Source organism: Ictalurus furcatus, chromosome 21 (genome assembly GCF_023375685.1).
Source record: "Ictalurus furcatus strain D&B chromosome 21, Billie_1.0, whole genome shotgun sequence".
Taxonomy (NCBI): Eukaryota; Metazoa; Chordata; class Actinopteri; order Siluriformes; family Ictaluridae; genus Ictalurus; species Ictalurus furcatus.
Window position 1 is genome coordinate 200,330 of NC_071275.1, and position 25,709 is coordinate 226,038.

Below are 25,709 nucleotides of genomic sequence, written 5' to 3' on the forward strand. Positions count from 1 at the left end.
TTACCACTCACAGATATGTAATATTGGATCATTTTCCTCAATACATAAATGACCAAGTATAAAATTTTTGTCTCGTTTGTTTAATCATTTAAGTGTTCGTTTGGGATCGGTTTGTCTACTGATGTTGTTTTAGGTCATATTTATTAAAATAACTAAAATATTTTTAAAGGGTTCACAGACCTATGTTATTAAAAATAAATAAAATAAAAGCATTGCTGGTAGATGGAAAATTCATAGGTTTATTTTTAAACATATTCCCAGATTATTTCAGTGGGTACAAGGAGAGGCTGTTTATTAACATGGTTTGTGGAATCTTTCATACCCACCACATTCCATAACCATAAGGATCATGATATCTTTGCATTACAAAACACGTGAATTTTCCCAACCATTCCCCACATCAAGTTCACCTATTGTTGCTCAAAAAAAGGCAAAAATCTATGCCTTCCTTTACAGAAAGATTTGTAAATGTCCATGAACTGATATGAGAGAGGACAGATGACAGTGTACATTTTAATCAGAGTTGATATCAGTTCCATTGCAAACAAATTAACTGATCCCCTTCAAATACTTCTGTAATGCCTGAAGCCCCACATAGTACACTTACATTTGTGCCTTGTTAATTGTATCATTTTGGGTCTTAATTTAATTATATTTCTTTAGCATAGGTTGCATCCTGGGTGACTCTCAATGGATTTCTTCTGCATCCCCTTAGGTACATGAGGAGACAGGACACGCCAATAAGTGCATTGTCTTTGGAAAAAAAAAAAGACAAAGCCTTCAGTTGGTTTTAGAGTTCACAAGTGCAGGTTTATATAAAAAACAAAAACAAAAAAAAAAAAACAAACAAAAAAACCTTTCCAATGGCACTCCAGTCAAGTTTGCAAACATACTAGTAGTAAACAAGGGAACAGTTTTTAAAGTTGATGAGTACTGGTGCAGTCTAAATACCAATGGACTGCAAAACCCTTCTCTCGGAGTCATTTAGATGGCCAAAAAACATGCTGTAACATGGCTGCTGGGCAAACTGAGACAGGAAATCTGTAAGGTAGGCCTGGGGAAGAGAAAAAAAGCCATTTATACAATTTAAGCCATAGCTTCTTGCAGTACAGAGACAAGCGAGCAAGTTACCTGAAGGTCTACTTGATATATAGGATCTTTTAAAGCATCGGGGTCATCTTCATCATCATCTTCATAAAAGTCATCATCTGAAAAGACAAAAAAAAAAGGTACATTACAGGGATGCATTAGAAAAGGAATAAATTCTTCATTAGTGCAAAACAGATCCATGGTGATAGTTATCAAATTGATAATATAATAATATATATTATATATATAAATAATAAAATAATAATAATATAAAAATCCATTTTAAGACGCAATCCAGACTTTCATCTTGGTCCTTTTTCTTACATGTACAAATAGCCTGGAACAATGCAGGACATGATTAAAAAAATAAATAAATAAATCTTGTTAAGCCATGGTCTCAGCATAAGTGTATAAAGTGTCCAGTTGTTTGGATGGGCCTCCTGTCAGTCATTTTAGGGACATGCTTTAGATGAATGACAGTGAAATGTATGTTATGTGAGATAACTATAGAGCTTTGCCAACTATGCAAACAGCATTATGTTCATTTGAAATCTCAGTAAAACTCATTATAAATAATAAAGAGGGCAGTCTAGGCACTTGATCATATTCATAAACCAGCATGAATCAGATTTAGCACATTTCTGATGCTATAGCTTTCAAGCAGTTGAATGGTAGAACTGGCAAAAGCAAAATCGCTAACAGCTAGTAGCCTATACTAACTGCTAATAGCAATACGTTTAACTGAAAAATCACTGAGAATTCATTATAAAGAGTTGGCTGAGTGGGCATAAGTGGAAAGCTAAAATGCTAACATCAGCCTGCAGACCCCCTGCTTGTAGCATGTTCTTTTTTTTTTTTTACACCGTACTGTGTAATCACTAGAGATTGTTGTGTGTGAAATTGCCAGGAAATCAGCAGATTATGAAATACTCAAACCAACATCCATGTCACAATCAGTCACAGAGATCAACTTTTTCTTCATTCTTTGATGTGAATATTAACTGAAGATAACTGCATGAATGTGCAGATGTTCCTAATAAAGTGGACAGCGAGTGTAGATAAAAAACTACTAAGCTTTAAAATGTCGCATTTCAAATTTAAAATAAAGGACTTCAGAGTTAATCTTTCACACAAATCACTTACAAAAAAATTACATTGGAAATACATATAAATATGCAACATATAAATAATACATTATATAATTTATGAAGTTTTAATATAATAAAACCAATCCTAACAAAAACAAATAACAGTCATCACAATACGTGCAACATTTCCAGTTCCAAAAAAACTTTTCTTTCACAAGTCTTCAGTCTACAGTTCAGCTGAAGTCCCAATCTTGGTTGACACCATTTATAAATTACAGTATAAAATAAATATTACACACAATTATTCAAATATTCTACTCACACAAACGGAGAAACTGCTTACTTTTCCTCTAATCAAAAGAACATTTTTTAAATAGCCATTTCATTCGAAAATATGTGGCAACATTATTCATAACCCCAACCCCAAATATATAAACACAATATAGAAAATATTATATTAACTTTAAAAATATTATATAACTTTAGGCTCACCATATTTGTTAGAGGATATTAGGTCAGAAAGAAGTTGCCCTTCTAATTCATCATCTTCGTTATCCTCCTCCTCTTCCTCCTGATCTTCCCACATTGCTCCAGAGTCTGAAAGAGACATTACTGTTTTTTATTTATTTTTTAGCAGAATTACTTTTTAAAGCATGAGTGCACATGGTTTCTTTGTTTTAAAAGGCTTATTGACTCAGGAAAGAATATTTTATATTATATATATATATATATATATATATATATATATATATATATATATATATATATATATATATATATATATATATATAAATAATAATAATAATAATAATAATAATAATAATAATATCTTTCTGAGCTGAGTCACCCTGACAATCCTGTAAATCAGTCAGCGCTGTACCATGGGAAATTTGCAGGTAAGGCATTTACTTGTTCTCTAATTTGGTGGGAAGCTAGTGCATGATAGCCAGAGTTTGTTACCTAACTGATCTAGAGAACTCAGAATAGCTGGCAGTGTCTAAGAGGTGGTGTTAATGAGTTTATCCATATTTTTGCAATTTAAAATTCTGGTATAGTGAAAGAGAGTGTGATTCAAGCCCTCTGTTCACCTGATTTGTCTTTTTTTTTTAGTTCTCAAGGTTTGTGCTAACATAACTTAGACAACATATTTATCTCTAGGTTTAATTTCTTTTACTGCTGTAATAACATCAGCAATCAGTTGCTTTTGGATTATCCAGTCTAAACACACAATTCATATAAATATGAATAATAAGCACAAGCATTGGTAAGAACATCTACATTATACAGACAGCAATATGTCTACTCCATTATCTTAAAATTAATTTTCAGAACACTGAGTTATAGAGAGATAAAGAAAAAAACCCAAATCATTAGAACTGTTTCAAACAGCCAAGTCATCTGGTATAGTTAGATATCAAGTCACTTGTAATATGGTCTTTTTGTGCCAAGTCCACTTCAGCACCACAATGCAACTTGCTCTATATATTTTATACAGTGTTGTGAAAAATAATTTGCCACAATCCTGATTTCTTCTGTTTTTGTCTCTCTCATACTAAATTGTTTCAGAAATTAAAACAAAATCTAAGATAAAGCAAAGGCAACTTGAGTAAACATAAAATACAGTTTTTAAATAATGATATTTATTGAAGCAATAAAGTTATCCATCACCAACTGGGCCTGTGTGAAAATGTATTTGCCCCCATAGTTACTAATTCCCCAAATCTATGAAACTGCATTCATAATGGGGTTCAGCTGGACTAGAAACAACCAGGCCTGATTACTCCAAACCCTGTTCAATCACATCAACAGTTAAATAGAACTTTTTCAACAGCATGAAGTTGGTTAAAAGGTCTTACCCAGTAACACACTATGCCAAAGGACGTCAAAGAACCACAGTGAGAGCCGTTATCTCCAAATGAAAAAACTTGGCACAGTGGTGAATCTTCACAGAAGAGGCCAACCTTCAAAAATTCCTCCAAGAGCACAGCGACGACTCATCCAGCAAGTTACAAAAGTGCCAAGGACAACACCAAAGGACCTACAGGCCTCTCTTGCATCAATAAAGGTCACTGTTCATGACTCCACTATCAGAAAGACACTGGGCAAAGTGGCATCCATGGAAGAGTGGCGAGGTGAAAACCACTGCAGAACCCAGAAGAACATTAAGGCTTGTCTGAATTTTGCCAAAACACACCTTGATGATCCTCAAACCTTTTGGGAGAATGTTCTGTGGATTAATGAGTCAAAAGTGGAACTGTTTGGAAGACAGGGCTCCCGTTACATCTGGAGTAAACACAGAATTCCACAATAACAACATTGTACTATAGTCAAGCATGGTGGAGGAAGTGTGATGATGCTTTGATGCTTCAGGGCCTGGACAACTTGCAATAAGGGAAACATGAATTCTGCTCTCTACCAGAAAATCCTAAAGGAGAATGTCCGGTGTTCAGTCTGTAAGCTGAAACTCAAGCACAACTGCAGATTATGCATCAAGACAACGATCCAAAGCATAGGAGTAAGTAAGAAGTCAACCCGAAGTGCTTCATGTAAAGTGTCACTGCCATGCTGCAATAAAGTTATTCTTCTTTGAGATCTTGGACATCCTCATAATTTTTTCTTACTTTGGCGAGCCAGCCAGGAGGGATTCCAGAAGAAAAAAGCGGGGAAAGAAGAAAGATGGGGTTTTCTTCTTTGGTACTGTTGGGGAAACCCCGTCGTTTAAAAAAATCTAGAAACGAAAACGTCAAGAACAAAAGAGAATTTACTTTATTCAGCATTAGCAGGAGTTCTTAAGCCTATAATGTACAATTCTGTTTAAGATTCTAATGGAACTGAATTAGCCTGAGGCAGTGTTTTAAACTTGATAAATATTGTTTTAAGCCTGAAGTACTGTGGCTAGGTAGTGTTTTAAAATATATATTTTTTAAAAACCAGACGCACTGTGGCAGTGTTGCACTTTAAAACTGTTTGTGTATTTGAACTTGAAAGGCCCAATGAAGTGTGGCTGTCCGACGCAGTAAGACATTCGAGTTCAGAAGTCCGATGTAGTGTGACTTTTGTTTGTTTACATCAGATGTACTGGAGCTTTGAATGAACAGATATTTTAAAGTAGTTAGATAACGTGTAGTCATTGAAACAATAAGTGAATAGTTATTGAATTACAGTACATAATTCAACAAGATTTTGAGAATGGAAGAGCTGATTGTTAAATACATCACCAAGCACGGCTCACAGGGAATGTATGACGGGATAGAGAATGTTGCTGATAAGCCTGGTTTGAAAAATATCCCAAAATGCCTAGAAATAAAAAAGGAAAAGTTGCAAATGCGTTTTTTTGCCTCGTATAAAGTGACTAAGAGAAGACTAGATGAAGTGGAGGCTGAAAATGCACGGCTTCACTCTAGACTCTAAAATGTACCAGGTTAGTGAAATGATATGGAAAGAGGAAAAGATCAGAATGCAGAAGGAGTTCGCAATTCATAAAACTAACAATAGCATGCTTAGATCATCCGTTGAAACATTGTCCCGTGAGTTGGATGAAGCACAGCCTGCTACAGTTGAGAAAAACACCAGTGAGAGATCTGTGGGTGCTATGCTTTGTAACAGAGTTGCAAATTTTCAGGAAGTCGGTGATGAGGGTTGGGAGAGAGAACCTCAATCATTTAGCAGTAGTCAGCCCTCTGACTGCACAGTTAGATTTCCCACGGCACCAGTTCACTCCACTACTACCATGCGTAATAGTGAAGAAGGGGAGGGGCCAATGATATACGATGGTCAGAGGGTTTAATCCAAACAAACTAGAAGCTATGATTAAGAATATGACCCCACTCACCTGTTCTGCCATGGCAATGCATGTGACGCATCTCTCCGAGTATAACGTTATTTCCAAAATGAGTTTTACTAATTCAAAGAAATCTCATCGTGTTAGCAATATTCATTAAAAAGCCCTATCCGAATGGACGTCGCAAGGGTTCCTGGATAAACGAGGGCCATGCTACTGAAGATAAAAAGGAGAGACCACCTCCTCATAACCCTGATAACCCCCCAGTGTGTTATTCATGTGGCAAAGAGGGACACATTTCTAGGGAATGCAAAGTTTTTTCTAGGAGAACAGTTCCTAACATTGATCTTAACCAGTTATAGGCTACGGTAAACAGACTGAGCAAGGAGAATGAGGAACTGTGTGCTCACATGGAGAAGCAGAGCTTTAAAGCCATGTCTTCTTCAGCATAGGAATCACAGGCCTCCATTTCACATATTGCACCCCTGTCACAAGATAATCATGGTAGACCAATCGTAAATGCCGCTGTTGGAGGCCGATGCGATGACTGGTTAGTTGATTCTGGTGCTTCATTAACAATTCTTCATTCCGACAATCCCCCACAGAATGGTAAAGACACAATAACATTAGAAGGGTTAGACGGAACAATTTCTTTTGCATCCCAGACCGAAAATATGCCGTTCCAAACTGGCAAAGATGATTTCAAAGACAAAGCCTGGTTCAGTTGAAATGGTGATTGTCGCAATATATTAGGTTCAGACATTATGACTAAGCGTGGCTATATCATTGACTATGGCAACAATCGCATTTGGTGTAATCCTCAGAATAAAGATAAGGTTGTGGAGATGCTGTACATGCGATCAAAAAGTCAGAGGATTATGACTTGCATACCTTGTTATCGGTGGATGATTTTGAGTTATCAGAACAGGTGTTTTTGTTACTTTAAAACATGATTGTGGCTGTGTTGATAGTAGTGTGATGGAAGAGAAGGTTTACGGAGGTGACCCACCCTCTCTCAGATAGTACAATTATCCAGATGAGGCAAAGCCTTACATGCAGTGTACTATGGATGCTCTGTTAGAACAGAGTATTATTAGGCCTTGCGTTTTCAAATCATACTTTATTGAGAATATTCAACACTTATTACAAATAATTTGTTTTCTTAAAAATTTTCACAGGCAACATACATAATCATTTTATAGAATTTATAGAAATTATACATTTTCACACACTATTTACATGCCATTTTCAGTTATAAATATACATATGCATTTATATCTGCAATATATATTAACAACATGCAAAATACATATCTTTTATCGAATCAACTCTTTAGTAATTGATTCGATTGCCCAAGGAAATTAATTTTTTGCTGTTCGATCGTTTTCCATCTTTTTAATTCATGTATTATTTGTTTGATAACTGTCTCAGCAGGGATCTGGCATTGATTGATAATCATTTTACACCTTGTTTTCCAGATTTGATAATTTGTGATGCATATAACCAACCAGTACAAATCTTTTATACTTTTTTAAAAGGTTTTTTTCAGTTATACCATACATTGTGTTTTTGTCTATTTTAACAGCCAATCCTAAATTTTTAACTTCTTGCCATATCTTAGCTGAGTGTGAGCAGTGTATTAGTAAATGATCTATAGTCTCATCTTCATTACAGTTTTTGTAGACACAAAGCAGCTCCATTTTACGACACAGCTTACCGCCAACCTGCCCACACTAATCGACTCCACACATCGTGCATGTTTTCAGAGATGTCTGTACTATTGATATTTTTAATACGCTCACGCTCAGTAAAATTAAGGTGTTAATGCCAGAAATATCCACCATATTCGTACTCGTTTATTTAGTTATAAATACTTTTATTAGTTAATTTATCCCAGTCTAGGTTTAATCATTCCTACTTCTCTTTAAAATCACCATATGTTAATTTATAGTAAGGTATATTTTGTCTAGCTGTTCCTCTTCTTTCCCCTCCATATTTTCATATCACCTATCCAATCGGCTCCCTTTTTCATAGCTTGTGTTATGTTTTTGCAGAAAGCTTTAGTTTATTTTCTATCTCTGCGGCTCCAAGGCCACCATGGTCTTTAGGCTTATATAAAAATACGCGTTTGGCCAATTCTCTGTTATTTCCCAAAATAAACTTAACACACATTTTATTTTAATTTAATTTAATTGTACATTTATTGTCAGCAGGAAAGACAGTCGCTAAGAATAATAATTTAGATAATATAAAGGTTTTAATCACCTGAATCAGAGTTTTATAATTTGAGACTTTCCAGTTATTAATTTCCGAGTTAATTTCCTGCTCTTTCCCCCCCAGTTTTGTTCTGCACAATTAGTATTAGAAATGGTCAATTTAATTTCTTCATTAATTTGTATGTTTAATGTCAGCACGGGGTCATTCCCTATCCATATGGCTTCTATTTTATTTTGATTTAGTTTAGCTCCTGATGTTGCCTCACAAGTTATAAAGAGTTACTTTATCACATTTAGTTCATTCTGATTTTTTATAAAAAACAAAACAAAAACAACAACAACAAAAAAAACAGTCAGCATATGCTGTAATCTTTTCTATTTTCCCTTTTGTTGTTGTGACTCCCCTTAATCGTGGTTCAGTTCTCATTTTGTGTAGAAGTGGGCAAAGTGCAATGGCATATAACGCTGTGCTTAAAGGGCAGCCCAGCTTAACTCCTTGATGTATTTCGAATACATCGGTCAAATGACCGTTGACATTAATTTGCACTTTAGATTTTTTATACAAGGTTTTTTTCATTTTGGGAAAGTTTTTTGGGAACCTATAATGGTCCATTACACACCATAAATCTCTTGAAATAAGGTCAAATGCTTTTTTTTGGTCTAGTCCTACAATAAAACTTGGTGGGTAAGGCTCTGGGTTACTGATCGGACGGTCGGGGGTTCAAGGCCCGTAACCCTCTCTGCTCCAGGGGCGCTGAATCCCTGCGCTCTGACTCCAGCTTCCTAACATACTGGGATATGCGAAGAAAAGAATTTCACTGTGCTGTAATGTACGTGACCAATAAAGACTCATTAATTATTATCATTATCAGCTATGTTTAAGTCTCTCACTTTTCCCAGGTTGCCCAACATATACCTCCCTTTGATAACGAACATCTGTTCAATTTATATTATTTTGTTTAACACGTCATTCATCCGATTGACGATTATCTTTGCTGGTATTTTATAGTATAAATTCATTAGACTTATTCGTCTCCAATAATCTAGATCATTTGGGTCTCCTTTTTTATATATCCGGGTGAACACAGAGTGGTACAAATATTTGTTTAACGTTCCCTTCTATAAAGCTTCATTATACAAATCAGTTCGTCAGGGTTAGTCAGCAAAGTCCCTTACTTTTGTTTTATAAAATTCTGCCAGTAGACCATCAGGTCCCGGTCTTTTACCCTCATTTAATTGCTTTATAGCCTCCGTGGTTTCATCAATATTAATCGGCTTTTCAAGATATTTCAAATTAGGCCTTGCCTTTCTCCATTAGCCCCACTTGGGCCTGTCCACAAACCGGACAAACATGCCGATGGTTAATAGTTGATGAGCTAGCAAAGAAAGCTGTGGTGGAAGGAATAACATTTTCAGCTGTCTCAGAGCTAGAATTAATTGCAGCTATGAACATTAGAGAGCCAGTAGACTTGAAAAGCAATAGAGTGACCCTTCAGTAACGGAAGCAATCAGACTGAAGAGCAACAGAAACTATTGTAGACAGTCCATTTGCCAAGCATGATGCACAGCTAATCGTACATGACAGCATGTTACTGTACAGATGTGGTGACACTTCAGTGTGGGTTCCACCTATAAGATTGCAGCATGATATTTTGCATCATATCCACAATCGGGTGGGGGACACTTAGGTGTAACAAAAGTGAAAGACAGGATAGAAAACCTGTTCTTGTGGTCAGGCATAGATAAGGATATGGAGATCACTGTGCAAATTGCTTAACATGTGCACAGATGAATTCATCAAGGGTTAAAAAGAAGGAGTGCCTTGCGGAAGGCTCCTGGACAAATCTCCAGATCTGTCACAAGACTAAAAACAGACAGCCTGTGAAGAAATGGTTCCACATCGATCACTTAAAGCCATACTAAAATTCAAACGGCAATCCTACATAGCCACGTATATAAAATCAAGTGAGTATGTGCTTGTAATGTTTTCCTTTTTTATTTTTTATTATTGTGTGTGTTTAGATGGGGTTGTGTGCTGTGTTGTTTGGGACAAAATGGGGGGGGGGGGATTATTTGTTTACATGTGTTTTTCAGTATCTCATAACCAAAGGAAATAACGATGTGGCATTGGATTAGTATAGCGGCCCTCCTGAAAGCAGTAAAGATGCATGAATGCCCGGAGAAACAACCAGTTGCTCCATCAAGTGTAGTGAATAGACCCTATCCTGGAGTGCTAATCAACATCCAATGGATCCATGTTCCAGTCCTAGTTAAACTGATGGTGTGATCTCCAGATTTGAATGAACAGTACCAGAGAGAGTGTGTTATAGGAAGGTATAAAGACCTCTTGCCAACAGCATTCCTCAGGTATCATGGTGCTGTAACAACCAGCTCATACACGGACCACCTAACAAAAGATCTACAAGTAAATCATCCCAGGGAAACCACCTTCAGGCAGAAGTTACTGGGGTTTGTGGAGAGAGTACTTGGAGTCATCTGGAAGAATCTGGGAATATCCAATTGGATTAGTGCACAAGAACTCTGCAAGAATGAAGGCCCTAGTGGTGCTGCAGGTTTTGCAAACAGATGCTTATCTACAAAAGGGACTACGGGAAGAAGAAGAGACTGTACCGGAGTTCCCACCATTGAGTGCCTCTCCTAACCCAAGAAACATTTTATATTGTAGCAAATAAGAGAAATCTTATAAGTTTGGCGTAATTGGAGGGATTAGTAACCAGTGCGCATGTAGTGATGACTCAATGACGTAAGATTCTCAAGAGGCCAGAGGAGGACAACCTGAGGCAGGGCTTCACCGCCACTGGGCACCTGCCCAATACGGGAGGTGTAATCTGTATAAAGGGGGTGGATGTGATGCTTCTTTTGGGCCAAGAGCATCAAAGGGGGGGCTGTAAGAAATTACAGACTGCCTCTCAGCAGATTCCACTCCAAGGTAGTTGTTGGAAAAAGCGCATCCCCGAAAAGGCTGAATTATCAAAGAGACAATTTACCCCAGTTTCAGCAATGTGTGTATAATACCACCCAAAGTGACATTCAATCAGTTATAGCATGGCAGCGGCGTGGCACATGTGTAACTTACCAACATTAGGATTTGATCAGGTAATAGTTGATAGAGTAGTTCACTTAAAAAAAATTTACATAGCTTAGCATTAATAGTGTATTTTTGTTGACATTTTTTACCTCATCATTTTGATTGCTGCCAAATTGTTTGCTTTGCGCATTTTTAAAAAATCACAGCATTGCTGATAGCAACTGAGTGGCACAGTTTTCCTGCTCAGTTTACCACTGCCATGGGAATTGGAAGAGAGCATGACATTTGAGTCTCCAGAACTGACTGTCATGGTAATATACAGTATCTCACAAAAGTGAGTACACCCCTCACATTTTTGTAAATATTTGATTATATCTTTTCATGTGACAACACTGAAGAAATGACACTTTGCTACAATGTAAAGTAGTGAGGGTACAGCTTGTGTAACAGTGTAAATTTGCTGTCCCCTCAAAATAACTCAACACACAGCCATTAATGTCTAAACCGCTGGCAACAAAAGTGAGTACACAACTAAGTGAAAATGTCTAAATTGGGCCCAATTAGCCATTTTCCCTCCCCGGTGTCATGTGACTTGTTAGTGTTACAAGGTCTCAGGTATGAATGGGGAGCAGATGTGTTAAATTTGGTGTCATCGCTCTCACACTCCCTCATACTGGTCACTGGAAGTTCAACATGGCACCTCACGGCAAAGAACTCTCTGAGGATCTGAAAAAAAGAATTGTTGCTCTACATAAAGATGGCCTAGGCTATAAGAAGATTGCCAAGACCCTGACACTGAGCTGCAGCACGGTGGCCAAGACCATACAGCGGTTTAACAGGACAGGTTCCACTCAGAACAGGCCTCGCCATGGTCAAATAAAGTTGTTGAGTGCACGTGCTCAGCGTCATATCCAGAGGTTGTCTTTGGGAAATAGACGTATGAGTGCTGCCAGCATTGCTGCAGAGGTTGAAGGGGTGGGGGGTCAGCCTGTCAGTGCTCAGACCATACGCCGCACACTGCATCAAATTGGTCTGCATGGCTGTCCTCCCAGAAGGAAGCCTTTTCTAAAGATGATGCACAAGAAAGCCCGCAAACAGTTTGCTGAAGACAAGCAGACTAAGGACATGGATTACTGGAACCATGTCCTGTGGTCTGATGAGACCAAGATAAACTTATTTGGTTCAGATGGTGTCAAGTGTGTGCTGTGGCAACCAGGTGAGGAGTATAAAAACAAGCGTGTCTTGCCAACAGTCAAGCATGGTGGTAAGAGTGTCATGGTCTGGGGCTGCATGAGTGCTGCCGGCACTGGGGAGCTACAGTTCATTGAGGGAACCATGAATGCCAACATGTACTGTGACATACTGAAGCAGAGCATGATCCCCTCCCTTCGGAGACTGGGCCGCAGGGCAGTATTCCAGCATGATAATGACCCCAAACACACCTCCAAGACGACCACTGCCTTGCTAAAGAAGCTGAGGGTGAAGGTGATGGACTAAACCCTATTGAGCATCTGTGGGGCATCCTCAAACGGAAGGTGGAGGAGCACAAGGTCTCTAACATCCACCAGCTCCGTGATGTCATCATGGAGGAGTGGAAGAGGACTCCAGTGGCAACCTGTGAAGCTCTGGTGAACTCCATGCCTAAGAGGGTTAAGGCAGTGCTGGAAAATAATGGTAGCCACACAAAATATTGACACTTTGGGCCCAATTTGGACATTTTCACTTAGGGGTGTACTCACTTTTGTTGCCAGCGGTTTAGACATTAATGGCTGTGTTTTGAGTTATTTTGAGGGGACAGCAAATTTACACTGTTACACAAGAGTACACTCACTACTTTACATTGTAGCAAAGTGTCATTTCTTCAGTGTTGTCACATGAAAAGATATAATCAAATATTTACAAAAATGTGAGGAGTGTACTCACTTTTGTGAGATATTTTATATATATATTATACACATACATATACACACACACACACACACACACATAAATAAACAAAACAAAACCTTTCCTTACCGCAACCTAGAATTCATTTGCCTGTTACTTTATATATTTTACAGGCATTATGTGTAAATGCACGCAACATTATTGTGTTCAAAGCTTCCCGAGTGTCCCAAGACAGGTTTTCCTCAATCTGGTACCCTATTTTTACCATCTTGGGTTAATGGGTGTGCAAGCCTGGAGCCTTGACACCATTGGTGTCATTACTACTTAGTTATACTAATTTTATGCAGCCATAAGACTGATGTGTGCAGTGGAGCACAGCACAACCCATGTTACAAAATGTTCTTCTGCAAGAAGCTTGCAATAGATGGTAAAATTCCAAAATCTTACATCCTGCAGCATTAAATAAATAAATAAATAAATAAATAAATAAATAAATAAATAAATTCACACACACACACACACACACACATATACATACACACACATTACAATTTTTAAGTTACCTAGACTCCAGTCTGCAGGGTTTGCTCGATGTGCGTTCGCCTCCACTACAGACGAGAGCTCATTGACAATAAGTTTAAAAATCTTCACTAGCAAGGGAATGTTTGTCCACCGCTCTGGATCTGAAATATGTTACACAGAGAATGATCAGACTTCGGAATTCACATTATACATATTTTTGTTCAAAATGTGGTTTTACTCACTTTTTGCAGATTTGGATCGAGTACGAATGCCTTCATCAGGATTAAAGATTTCCTCCCCTTTGACTACAATATCTTGCAGGCGCTTGTCATTGGAGTTAATACCATGCTGAAGGAGTTTGCACAAAGCTATAGCACTACAAGCAAAAAAATACGGTCACTGAACGTTGAATCAGTCTCTTATTATTCTGTTAAATGGATCATAGGGAAAATAGCAGGCCCAAACCTGACTTTGCCTTCGTACTGCCCATAGAAAAGATGCTGGCGGCTCATCCATTCCATCATGACAAACTCTAGAGCAGGTTTTCCTGTTGGCCCTGGCAGACTGGACAGAAACTCCAAGAGAGGCTCTAGTTGTGAGTGGACCAGGTGGGCAAACACCATGATCAGAGACTGCAGAGGGAAGATGAAACAGACTGAGTGTGTTACTTAGGCTAATAAAAAAAGCTGTGTGCTGCTTTAGTCAAACATTTGTTTGTAGTGACTAGGGCTTTGAGAACCCCTCTGGAGCAAACTAAAACTGTCCTAGATATACTGAATATTGAACTGTATATCCCAGTGGTTCTAAATGATAAAAAAAAAAAAACCTTAAATCTGAACAAAACGATCTGTAAATATAAACAAGTTTTAAATCATCATTCCAGCCCTAATGCAGTTTTTTTCTTTCATTTTTTTGTGACTGTGAAAGTAAAGCTAAAATGTTTTAACCAAATTTAAAATTCAGGAATCATTAAAGAGATTTTGGCTATAAGCAATTCATTTGCACTTACCTGCATGACACTGAGAGTCTCAGCTTGCTGCATTTTACTGAGGATGGCACGCAACATTTGGTCCAGTTGCTCCCCCAGCTGTGTGCCAGCACGAGCAATCAATGTAGACACCAGACGACCAACGAAGGTGGCAGTGAACTCAGACGTGCGTGGGTCCAGGAGTTGACTGACCACCTGCATGACATACCACAAGCCACTGTGGCCCTGCTCATCCTGCCACTGACCCACCTGCTCCAGAGCCACTGAGACATAAGCCCGCAAACACTCGCCGCCATTCTAGAAGAGTTAATGGCAATGTCAAGAATAGGCTTGGGATAATATAAAAACTTTTCTCCTATTTCACGAGGTTGTACAAAGTGCAATCAGTTTATCAATATATTTTATACTGGTAAACCGTTTCACATTTTGCTTATATCTATTTGCACATCTAAAAAAAAAAAAAAACATAGATCAAGAACAGTTGTGGAGGATAGACAAACATATTTATTAAACACCAGTATAATTTTAAGGATATGATTTTGCCATCAAAGGGGGCATAGTGGCATAGTGGTTTGCCTCACACATACAATGTTGGGGGTTTGATTCCTGCCTCTGCTCTGTGTGCGCAGAGTTTGTTCTCCCAGTGCTTTGGGGCTTTCCACTCCCAGTCCAAAGACTTGCGTTGTAGGCTGACTGGCATCTCTAAATTGTACACAGTGTGTGAATGGGTGTGTGCGATTGTGCCCTGTAATGGGCTGGCACCAGGCTTTCCAGTACTTTCACCAGTACTTTCCAGGCTTTGTGGCCCAAGTCACCTGGGATATGCTCCATGCGACCCTGTGTAGGATAAGCGGTAGAGAAAATGGATGGATGGATGGATTTTGCCATCATGTAATGTATGCACAAATGATGTATGCTCATATAAAGAAATAAACACTGCTGAAAGTGCAGACTGTAGCCTGAATCCTAACATCGATTAGGAGTCAGTACTAAAAAAATAAGATTCCTTAGGTTAGGTTAGTTACAAAAGTCATTATCTTCCAATATACTGACTACAGATGACAATACCCTTTATCATTCCTGTATTGATGCTGAAATAGTGAGTACTGAATGATACAATACCATGCTCATGCACTCTTACTTGTAAAAATGCAACAACCAATCCCGCATGATACTGTGTGGTATAAGCCTAGTGTATGTTGTTGGGCTAATGAACAGACAACACAAATTTATAGGTGATCTGGATGCATTTCGTGATTAATAATGGCAATAAAAGCAAAGCAAACTATGCTCTGTGAGTAAAGAACAGGTACAGCATCTTCCTAAAAGTAATCTGATAAAACATCCTAATCATGATACTCAGCATGTATTCATTACTAGACACAAACTCTGGCTGGGTGAGAAGAAATGTCTACAGACAAGCCTAGGTTAAGGAAAACACCGCTTACCCAGATATGTTAATGATGATCAGCCACTACTGGACCTTGACAACCACGGATTCAGATACAGAGAAGAAACATACTTTATTGCTTATTTTATGAAGTGAATCAAAACCTCTTCTGTATAACCAGAAATAACTGTAACTGTAAATACCACTTAAGTGCTTGATGAACATCCCATTCCTTTTCTGGTATAACAGCCTTAACTCTTTTGGGAAGCTTTTCCACTAGAAAAAAAGTCATTGGATATTCCATGGAACACTGAAAAGACAATCAACAAGTGGAGAAAATATGGCATGACGGTGACACTACTAAGAACATGACGTCACTCTAAATTTGATGAGATGATCAGGAGAAAACTGGTCAGGGAGGCTGCCAAGAGGCCTACAGCAACATTAAAAAAATTGCTGCAATTTGTGGAAAGTTCTGGTTGCTCCCTACATGTGACAATCTCCTGAATTCTTCATATCTCTGGGCTATGGGGTAGGGAGGAAAGCCTTTTTTTATTAAAAAAAATATGAAAAAATAATAATAATAAAAATAATATATATATATATATATATATATATATATATATATATATATATATATAGATAGATAGATATATAGATATATTATATATATATATATATATATATATATATATATATAGATAGATAGATATATAGATATATTATATATATATATATATATATATATATATATATATATATATATATATATATATAAAAAAAACATCCAATCTCCAAAAAGCATGTGGAATCACATGTTATGGCTTGATTAGAGCAAAGTTGAACTTTTGGCCATAATACCAAAAGATATGTTTGCCACAGAAAAACACAGTACATCACCAAATGAACACTATCCCCACGGGGAAGCACAGTGGTGGCAGAATCATACTTTGGGACTGTTTTTTTTCAGCTGGGACTAGGGCTCTAATCAGGGTGAAGGGAATAATGAATAGCTCCAAATACGAGTCAATTTGCGCAAAATCTGAAGGCTTCCGCTAAAACACTTTGATGAAGAGGAATTTCATCCATCAGCATGACAACGACCCAAAGCAAACCTACAGAATCCTCCAACCTCAAGTTTCAGTTCAAGTTCAGGCCTAAATCCAATCAAAAATCTGTGGGGTGATCTGAAGAGGGCTGTGCACAGGAGATGCCCAGCCAGTTAGAATGTTTTTGCAAGGAAAACTGACAAACTGACTGAATCTTACACAAAAAGATTGAATGCTGTGATAAAATCTAAAAGGTGCTTCAACTAAGTATTAATTTAGGGTAGGGCTGCAACTAATTATTATTTTGATAATCGATTAATCTGTCAATTATTTCTTCAATAATTTTTTTTTCTGTATTTTTTCGAGAGAAAAAAAACGTCACATTCTGCCCAGTGTTGTCCTTCAGACACTGTGCAAACTGAAGGCTATGAAAAAGGTATTAAATGTATCTTATGTGGGCCATGCTATACACTGTGTAAAGGATTTTAAAAAAGTTAACATTATATATTGAAAACAAAAAAAAACACTATTGATTGTCCACAAGCTTTAAAGCAGAAGTTACATCACTATATTAAAAATGCTAAAGAAGAAAAACAAAAGCAGATACTAAGTGTTAACTGGTAAGAGGCTGAATGTTCTGTTGTAACACACACATTCACTCATCTGAACACAGTAACATGTTCCTTTATTCTGTAAATGTACCACACTTCTTACATTTATATACAGTTAGATGTTAGAACCCCATTATAGTTACTGCTCTCATAAACGCAGTTATTTTTGTTTCTAAATATAGCATCAAACAACATATTTGATCTTAATGAATATTTTAGTCAGCGTTATTGCGCTTCCTTTCTATTGTGCGCTGTTTGATGCGCATGCGTGGACTCGTTCGGTGAAGTTTAACGGAGACTCGCTCGCTATCAGGACGAGGCTTTATGTAAAATGGAAATACTGGTGTGAATTTCTAACATTTACAGATAAGGATATAAAGGTAAACATGTCATTTCTGCGCTGAAGAAAACATGTCTGGAACACATTAAACATCACACGCATCTGTTGTAGGAACTGACACGACAAGTCACGTTAATACACTCACGGGTTTGTTTGAAGCGCTTTAATATAGAACACTCATGTTTTGGACGACCTGGATGGAGAACATTTCCCGCTGCAGCTCACTCTGTAACCTCCGCTGTTTTTCACCGTTGTGAAGTAACATCACTGATGGGGGTTATCCACAGTGACGTCACAGACCCAAATAATCCATAATGAAATTCACTGTCCATTATTTTATTTATCAATTTTTAATCGATCATTATTGATTTTTTTTTTTTTTTATCACTTAGTTGTTGCAGCCCTGGCTTAAGGGTATGCACACATGCAACCAGGTTATTGTACATTTTTTTAGTTTCCATTTTCCCCCCTAAAATAATTAAAGTGAAAACAATAATCAATAGGTTAAAATTTTACAACAAATGCAGAAAAGGTTCTGACATGACTGATCTTGGTTTCAAGATCTCCTCTCCCCCTCCCCCGCACCATTCTGTGTAAATCCCAGGAGATGAAATACAGAAATACTCAAACCAGCTCATCTGGCATCAACAACCATGCCATGGTTAAAGTTACTGAGATCACATATTTTCCCATTCTGATGTTTGGTCATGATGTATTGAACATTAACTGAAACTCCTGACCAGTATCTGAGTGATTTTGTGCACTGCGCTGCTGCCACATGATTGGATGATTGAATAAATGCATGAAAGTGCAGGTGTACAAATGTTCCTAATAAAGCAATGTGCTGATCCTGATAAACAATTTTTGCTCAAGTGATTGCTAGCAAAAAAGTAATTTTTATAGAGACAGGTTTATGAGCCCTCAGTGAGACACCATCCATCGTGATGCGGTGCACAGCAATGGCTGTCACAAAGACTTTCAGCATAGATAGCAAACATCTATCTACCCACCCACCTACCTATCGTCTTTCAAGTCCTGGAGAAATACTCTCACTACCGGACAGAGTTGTGGGTCTAACAAATTAAAAAGCTGACAAAAACAATATGAGCAACAACTGAATGTTTGTAGGTGCATTTGAACATATTTCTTTATCATACAAGTGTCTTCATTCCGTTCAGTAGCGTAGCAGTTTAAACAGATAACTTTTGCTAGGTATGAGAATGAAGTTGGCTTCATCCAGATTTTTTGTTCCACCTTAAAAGGTTCAGGTCTTAAGACCTCATGCCTGTAGGTGGCACCATGAAAAATACTAAAATGACAAACTTTTTCCTACACCATTGTCTCCTCATTCCCAAAACATCCCAGAAATCTGACAGTTTTATATGAAAATAAGTAAATGTACTGTAGAAATACTCAGTATTTTACTGTATGATTTTTTAATAATGGGCCTATGAACATAGCATGGCACATTGGAATTCCTACACCATTATCTCATTATTATAATACTTTACACTAATTTTCATATGAAAAGGTCTCAAATGCCTGTTCACAGTAAATTTATTCATACTGAGTATTTTGAATGTATATTATTTTTCATGTGGAATTGTCAGATTTTAAAAAACCCAACATTTTCATAATGAGTAGATAATGGCATAAGAATTAGGCAGAAAGTGGAAACAAACAAAACAAATCAGAATAAGAAGCTGTTTAAGAAGTCAACTTCAGGCAAGTTATCTTTTTAAACTGCTACTCAACTATATGGAATGGACACTTGTATGATAAAGAAATATGTGTGAATGTATCTACAAACAATACAATGGCTACCCATATTATTTTTGTCAATCTTCTAACGCAACTACAATACAGTTTCCCTGCTCCTGAGCATCTGGCTCCGTTCGTTCTGCCACGTCTGAGGCAACACCACCTGAAATGGGGTGGGCATGACTAACTTTCAGAGCACCTTTCACTCCAACATCAGCTGAACAATAGACTCTTGAGGTGAATGCCTTCTTCTAAGGAATATTCTTGAGTATTGAAGGGGGTAAAGCTGGATGTACAATCAACAATGTTGCACATAGACACACATGTATGTAAACACAGTATGTATAAAGCATTCAATTGTTTGAAATGATTCTTCATATAACAAATCAAGTAAATACATGATCATTTAGAGATCCAGACGATGCTTTCGATGAACCACCTTCTAACAATGCAATGCAGCTAACAATGCTAACACCAGAGGTTACATCTTAAAAGGTTATGAGAGCTCACTATAAAAATAAATAAAAGAAACAGGACAATTAGGCTTCTTATTCACCTTCCACCTCTCCCTTTGGTATAAGCTAATCTGCTAAATACTCAGTCATAGCATGTTATGTTTACTTTTATACCATTTTATACAATATTGCTACTGCTTGGCACTTATCTTCTGCACTACCTGTATATCAGACACTTCCACACTAAAACTGTGTTCTGTTCGGTGCTACACTGTCACTTACTGTACCTATTGTCCTGTTTTAGTAGTTGCTGTACTGTCCTGTTTTTTTAGCACACGTCTGCACGTGCACTTTATGTAGAATGTTTGTAAGTCTTATTTAGTTCTGTGTCTCATGTGGTTAGTGTGTTGTTTTATGTAGCACCATGGTCCTAGAGGAACGTTGTTTCGTTTCACTGTGTACTCTACCAACTGTATATGGTTGAAATGACAATAAAACCACTTGAACTTGAACAATTGTTATTTAGACCCTGATAAATAAAAATAGAACTGAAGGAGGATGTACTTCCTTTTTCAAATGAAGTCCAAAAAAGAAAATGTAAAAACCATGTTTTGGGGGCAATATGGATATAGGCTGCTGGAGCTATTTAATAATAATTATTTTAATTTTAAATCAATTATTATTACAACAGCTACCATCACCCATGTTGTCATCCTTTTAAGAATGATTTGTTAATATGTCCATTTACCTGCATTGTTGCATTGTCATCAGCATTAAGGGTGCATTGGGCCACAGCAGGAAAAGCCTGGCACACAAGCATCTCAGACAGAGGTGGCTTAGTGTTCCGAACGACTGTAGTCAGGATATCAATTGCTGTCTGTTCAAGCAGAGTGATTAATCAGTGATTAAACAGCATTGAGATAATTCAGCAAAATAAACAGAAGACAAAAAAATTGTTCCGTACAGCACAAAGGCCTGAGGGAATCTTATCAGGTGGAGCCTGCATGATGCTGACGAGTGTGGGGATGAGGCGCATCTGCATTGGGCCCTGGCAGGGCTCAATCTGAGCCAGCTCCTTAAAAATATCCTGGGCCAAGGAGGCCACAACAGGATCTAGCAAAATAACGAGAAAGTAAAATGTATACATTAATATAATCAAAAATAATCAATAATTTTAAAAAGACAAGTGCCTTGTGAAACCCAAAAAGAAATGAAGGAGAATAAAAAGCAGGCTAACTTTACCATTGCTGTATTTGAGAAAGATGGCGATAGTGAGAGGGCAGATCTTATTCTCAGCACTTGTGGTAAAAGCTGGGTCCACTGTGCATAAAATGCAAAGAGTTTCCATCACCAATGTAAGGACCTCTGAACTGAACTGAGTAGCCAGTTGCACTAATCCTTCCAAAATACTTGGCAGGTAGGGCTGCAAAACATGGGTGCTGTCTGACAGCTTCAGCTGATCACAATACCTGTGGCAAAAAATATATAAATAAATAAATACACACGATCAGCCATAACAATAAAACCAGTGACAGGTAAAGTGAATAACATTCATTATCTCATTACAATGGCAGCTGTCAAGGGGAGGGATTATATTATATACACAAAAATATTAGAGATGCACAGATGTATTGGCCTATAATTGGTATAGTTTAAAAACATCCGATGATCAGGGCCGATTATAGCCTGTCAATAAAAAGAGGGTAGGAAAACACATTGATTTTGTAAAGATGATGTCTCTTGTGTAGAATGATGACAAAACTTCAGTTTGTAATCTCGACACTGATCAATTTTACACCGGAAGTAGCAGCAGTGAAGCGTTTTGGCATCGAGTGTAATTTAGTTAATGTGTTAATGTTAATTTGAGTAATGTATTTTCTGTTTATGAGACCAGTTACTGTCAAACAACTTGTTGAATGGAGAGAATAAGGTTTTTATTTGCATTTCCTTCAGAATTGTGGAATTAATTATTATTAATTTAAAAGAAGGCATAAAAGGCAGAACTATTGGTAATCGGCTGAGAAATTCAGTATTGGTAATAATAAGTAAGTAAGTAAGTAAGTAAATACTTAAATAAATAAGGCAGCAAGTGAACAGTCAGCAAGCTAAATGTGCCTACAATGGGCACATGAGCATCAGAACTGGCCCATGGAGCAATAGAAGAACGTGGCCTGGTCTGATGAATCACGTTTTCTTTTACATCATGTGGATGGCCGGGGCAAAAGGAAAAGGACCATCCAAGTTGTTATCAGCATCAGGACCAAAACCAGCAATTGTCATGATATGGGGGCGTGTCAGTGCCCTTGGTATGGGGGCGTGTCAGTGCCCATGGTATGGGTAAGTTGCACATCTGTGAGGGCAGCATTAATGCAGAAAGATATGTACACATTTTGGAGAAACATATGCTGCCATCCAGAGCAGGACAACACCAAACCACATTCTGCCTGGGTTACAAGCGCATGGTTGCGTAAGCAGAGAGTGCGGGTGCTAGCATGGGCTGTCTGCAGTCCTGACCTGTCTCCCATTCAGAATATGTGGCACATTATGAAGCGCAAAATAAGATAACGAAGGTCTTGTACAGTCACTCAGCTGAAGAAATGCTGGATGAAAGGGGGAATATTCCACTTGCTAAACTTAACCAACTGGTGGCTTCTGTGCCACTTAATAAGTGTTATTAAAATAAAGGTGATGTTACACAGTGGTAAACAGTCGACTGTCCCAACTTTTTTGGAGTGTGTTGCACTCATCAGATTTGAAATGAGTATATTTCCAAAAATAAATTAAATTCAGCAAGTAAGACATCAAATAATCTGTTAACAATATGTTTTCAATATAGTACAGTGTGAACTGAATTTTCAAATGACTCTTTTTGTTAGGTTATTTTGCATTTTCCATATGGCCCCAACTTTTTAGGAATTGGGGTTGTATATCCCACCCCTTGACAGGTACAACTGTAACAACAATGTTATTCACTTCACCTGACAGTAGTTTTAATGCTATGGCTGATCAGTGTATATACACTGAAAATATTATAAACTCTCAAAATATTAGAATAAAGAATTTGTAATACAGAAATATCGACCTTCTGAAAAGTATGTTAATTTATGCGCTCGATACTTGGATGGGGCTTTAATCCTTTTGTAGGAATTACTGCATCAGTGCTGCGTGGCATGGAGGCGATCAGCCTGTGGCACTGCTGAGGTGTTCTGGAAGTCCAGGTTGCTTTGATAGCGGCCTTCAGCTCATCTGTATTGTTGGGTCTGGTGTCTCTCATAGATTCTCTATGGGGTTCGGGTCAGGCGAGTCGGCTGGGTGATCAAGCACAGTAATACCACGGTCAGTAAACCAGTTACTAGAAGTTTTGGCACTGTGGACAGGTGCAGAGTCCTGCTGGAAAAGGAAATCAGCATCTCCATAAAGATCGTCAGCAGATGGAAGCATGAAGTTCTCTAAAATCTCCTGGTAGATGCTGCATCGACTCTCGACTTGAGAAAACACACTGGACCAACACCAGCAGATGACATGGCAACCCAAATCATCACTGACTGTGGAAACTTCACTGGACTTCAAGCAACTTGGATTCTGTTCCTCACCACCCTTCCTCCAGACTCTGGAACCTTGATTTCCAAATGAAATGCAACATTTACTTTCATCCTCCCCGTGATTGTGATTGTGTACTGAACAAGACTGAGAGATTAAAGCCTCAGGAAACCTTCGGAGGTGTTTTGAGATAATTAGCTGATTTAGAGTCTTCTCAGGTCGGCATTTCTGTATTATAAATTCTTTATTCTAATATTTTGAGATACTGGATTTTTGATTTCCGTGACCTGTAAGCCTTAATCATCAAGATTAAAACAAAAAAAGGCTTGAAATATTTCACTTTGTGTGTAATGAATCTAGAATACATGATATGTTTTTAATTAAATTACGGTAAAAAATGTACTTTTCCACGATATTCTAATTTTTTGAGATTTACCTGTATACATTTTAAGCTCATTTCTTAGTCAATTCCAAGAGATTATCCTATAAAAAGTATTGCATGAGTAGCAGCTAATCAAACAGATGAAATAGCACAGATGTATTGTGCCAAAGGGGGGGGTTGGAGAAATACTCACCCCCAAATAGCTCTCACAGCAGAGATACGAACTGATGGTGCCTGGGTCTCATGCAGGCCACTTACTGTTGCCTGCAGGAACTGCTGGATAAGCTCTGGGGACATAGCTGCAGTAAAGCGACTGGCTGCCCATAGAGCCCTGCCCAGCAGAAATGGAGAGGCTGCTGTGGAAAGATACATTTGGCAACTCAACAGTGATGATGGACTACAGAGGGAGTTTATGAAAATATATGTGGATTAAATCAGCAATCTGCATGAAAATCAATGAATAAGGATTCAGAATGATATATATTTACTTGCTAGATTGAGATCAGCAAGAATCACATTGGCAAGAAAGCCATGCATGTCAAACTGTATGCGACCATTCTTAAAATTCTCTGTGATGATGGTCTTGACAGAGCCCAAAGCCAGCATGCAGGCTTCATGGATTTTCCACCTGCACAACACAACAGAAACAAAAGGGAAAAAGTACAGTTAGACCCATTCTGAATATCTGCAATGAATATCTACAGGACCATGATGAATGTGTTACAAAACATTTGTGAAAGAAAAGAAGGCTTCTTCTGTAGCCTCTTACCAAAATACCAAAAAACTGTTTCACCATTTACTATAGAACATATTTCTTTTGTAGTTATGTGGTACATAAGGCAGTTTTATGATAAGTATGACTATAAGAAACAGATTATTCTGCTAGTGCATGGTTATATTTTAAAATGTAACTGAATGACTAACAAAAAAGGCCAAATCTAAATTGTTAGTATATATGCTACATGAGTCATTTTCATTATTCTGACACGATGCACTAGAGTAGTTATAATAAAAATAAATAAATGATAAAAAAATTGCCTGTTCTTCTACCTCCGCTAAACTACTATTCTAGACAGTTATTAACCACAAACACTAATCTGTTTTTCTATTATGGTTATTGTTTGGAAAAAAAAAAAAAAAAAAAAAAAAAAAAAAACACCTCATTTATCCTTTAAACCTTCCAAAAGATACGGTTTTGCGTATCAGCATTCTGGATTTTCTAGATTAGTAAACATTTTTGAATGTAAGGATATTTGGAAGGAAGCTCAAGACAATAATCATAATCTGATTTGAGAGAAACATTGAGTTCATTGTGGTGTGTTTGGCAGAGCTTGTTGCTGTGCATGAAACTCGGAAACCAGACATACATGGGTGTTTTGGTTCTGAGATGCAAAACATAGTCGCTTTCAATCCTCCAAATGCACATAAAATAGGTAAGTAAGTACGTGAACCACTGCTTCTGCACATGCACACAAATTCACACGTCAAGTATAAACCCTCGGTTTTGTATCAGGCTGCATCACAGCACCTTAGTGCAGATAATTTTACTATAATACCCCTT

The 25,709-nt window shown here is 37.6% G+C and overlaps 1 protein-coding gene across 2 annotated transcripts in view; it reads right to left on the minus strand.

Moving 5' to 3' along the window:
• Nucleotides 1-221: 221 nt before the first annotated feature.
• The window catches only part of ipo9 (importin 9), a 51,909-nt gene continuing 26,421 nt past the window's right edge, over nt 222-25,709 (minus strand). For both annotated transcript variants that reach the window (XM_053653542.1, XM_053653541.1), the window contains exons 13-24: nt 24,637-24,776; nt 24,342-24,504; nt 21,469-21,695; nt 21,191-21,339; nt 20,975-21,103; nt 14,642-14,917; nt 14,098-14,264; nt 13,875-14,008; nt 13,674-13,793; nt 2,670-2,774; nt 1,132-1,208; nt 222-1,054 (exon numbers count right to left, since the gene is read on the minus strand). In XM_053653542.1, coding sequence (XP_053509517.1) covers nt 944-1,054; nt 1,132-1,208; nt 2,670-2,774; nt 13,674-13,793; nt 13,875-14,008; nt 14,098-14,264; nt 14,642-14,917; nt 20,975-21,103; nt 21,191-21,339; nt 21,469-21,695; nt 24,342-24,504; nt 24,637-24,776 — 1,798 coding nt within the window. In that variant the 3' untranslated portion in view covers nt 222-943. The remainder of the gene's footprint in view (nt 1,055-1,131; nt 1,209-2,669; nt 2,775-13,673; nt 13,794-13,874; nt 14,009-14,097; nt 14,265-14,641; nt 14,918-20,974; nt 21,104-21,190; nt 21,340-21,468; nt 21,696-24,341; nt 24,505-24,636; nt 24,777-25,709) is intronic.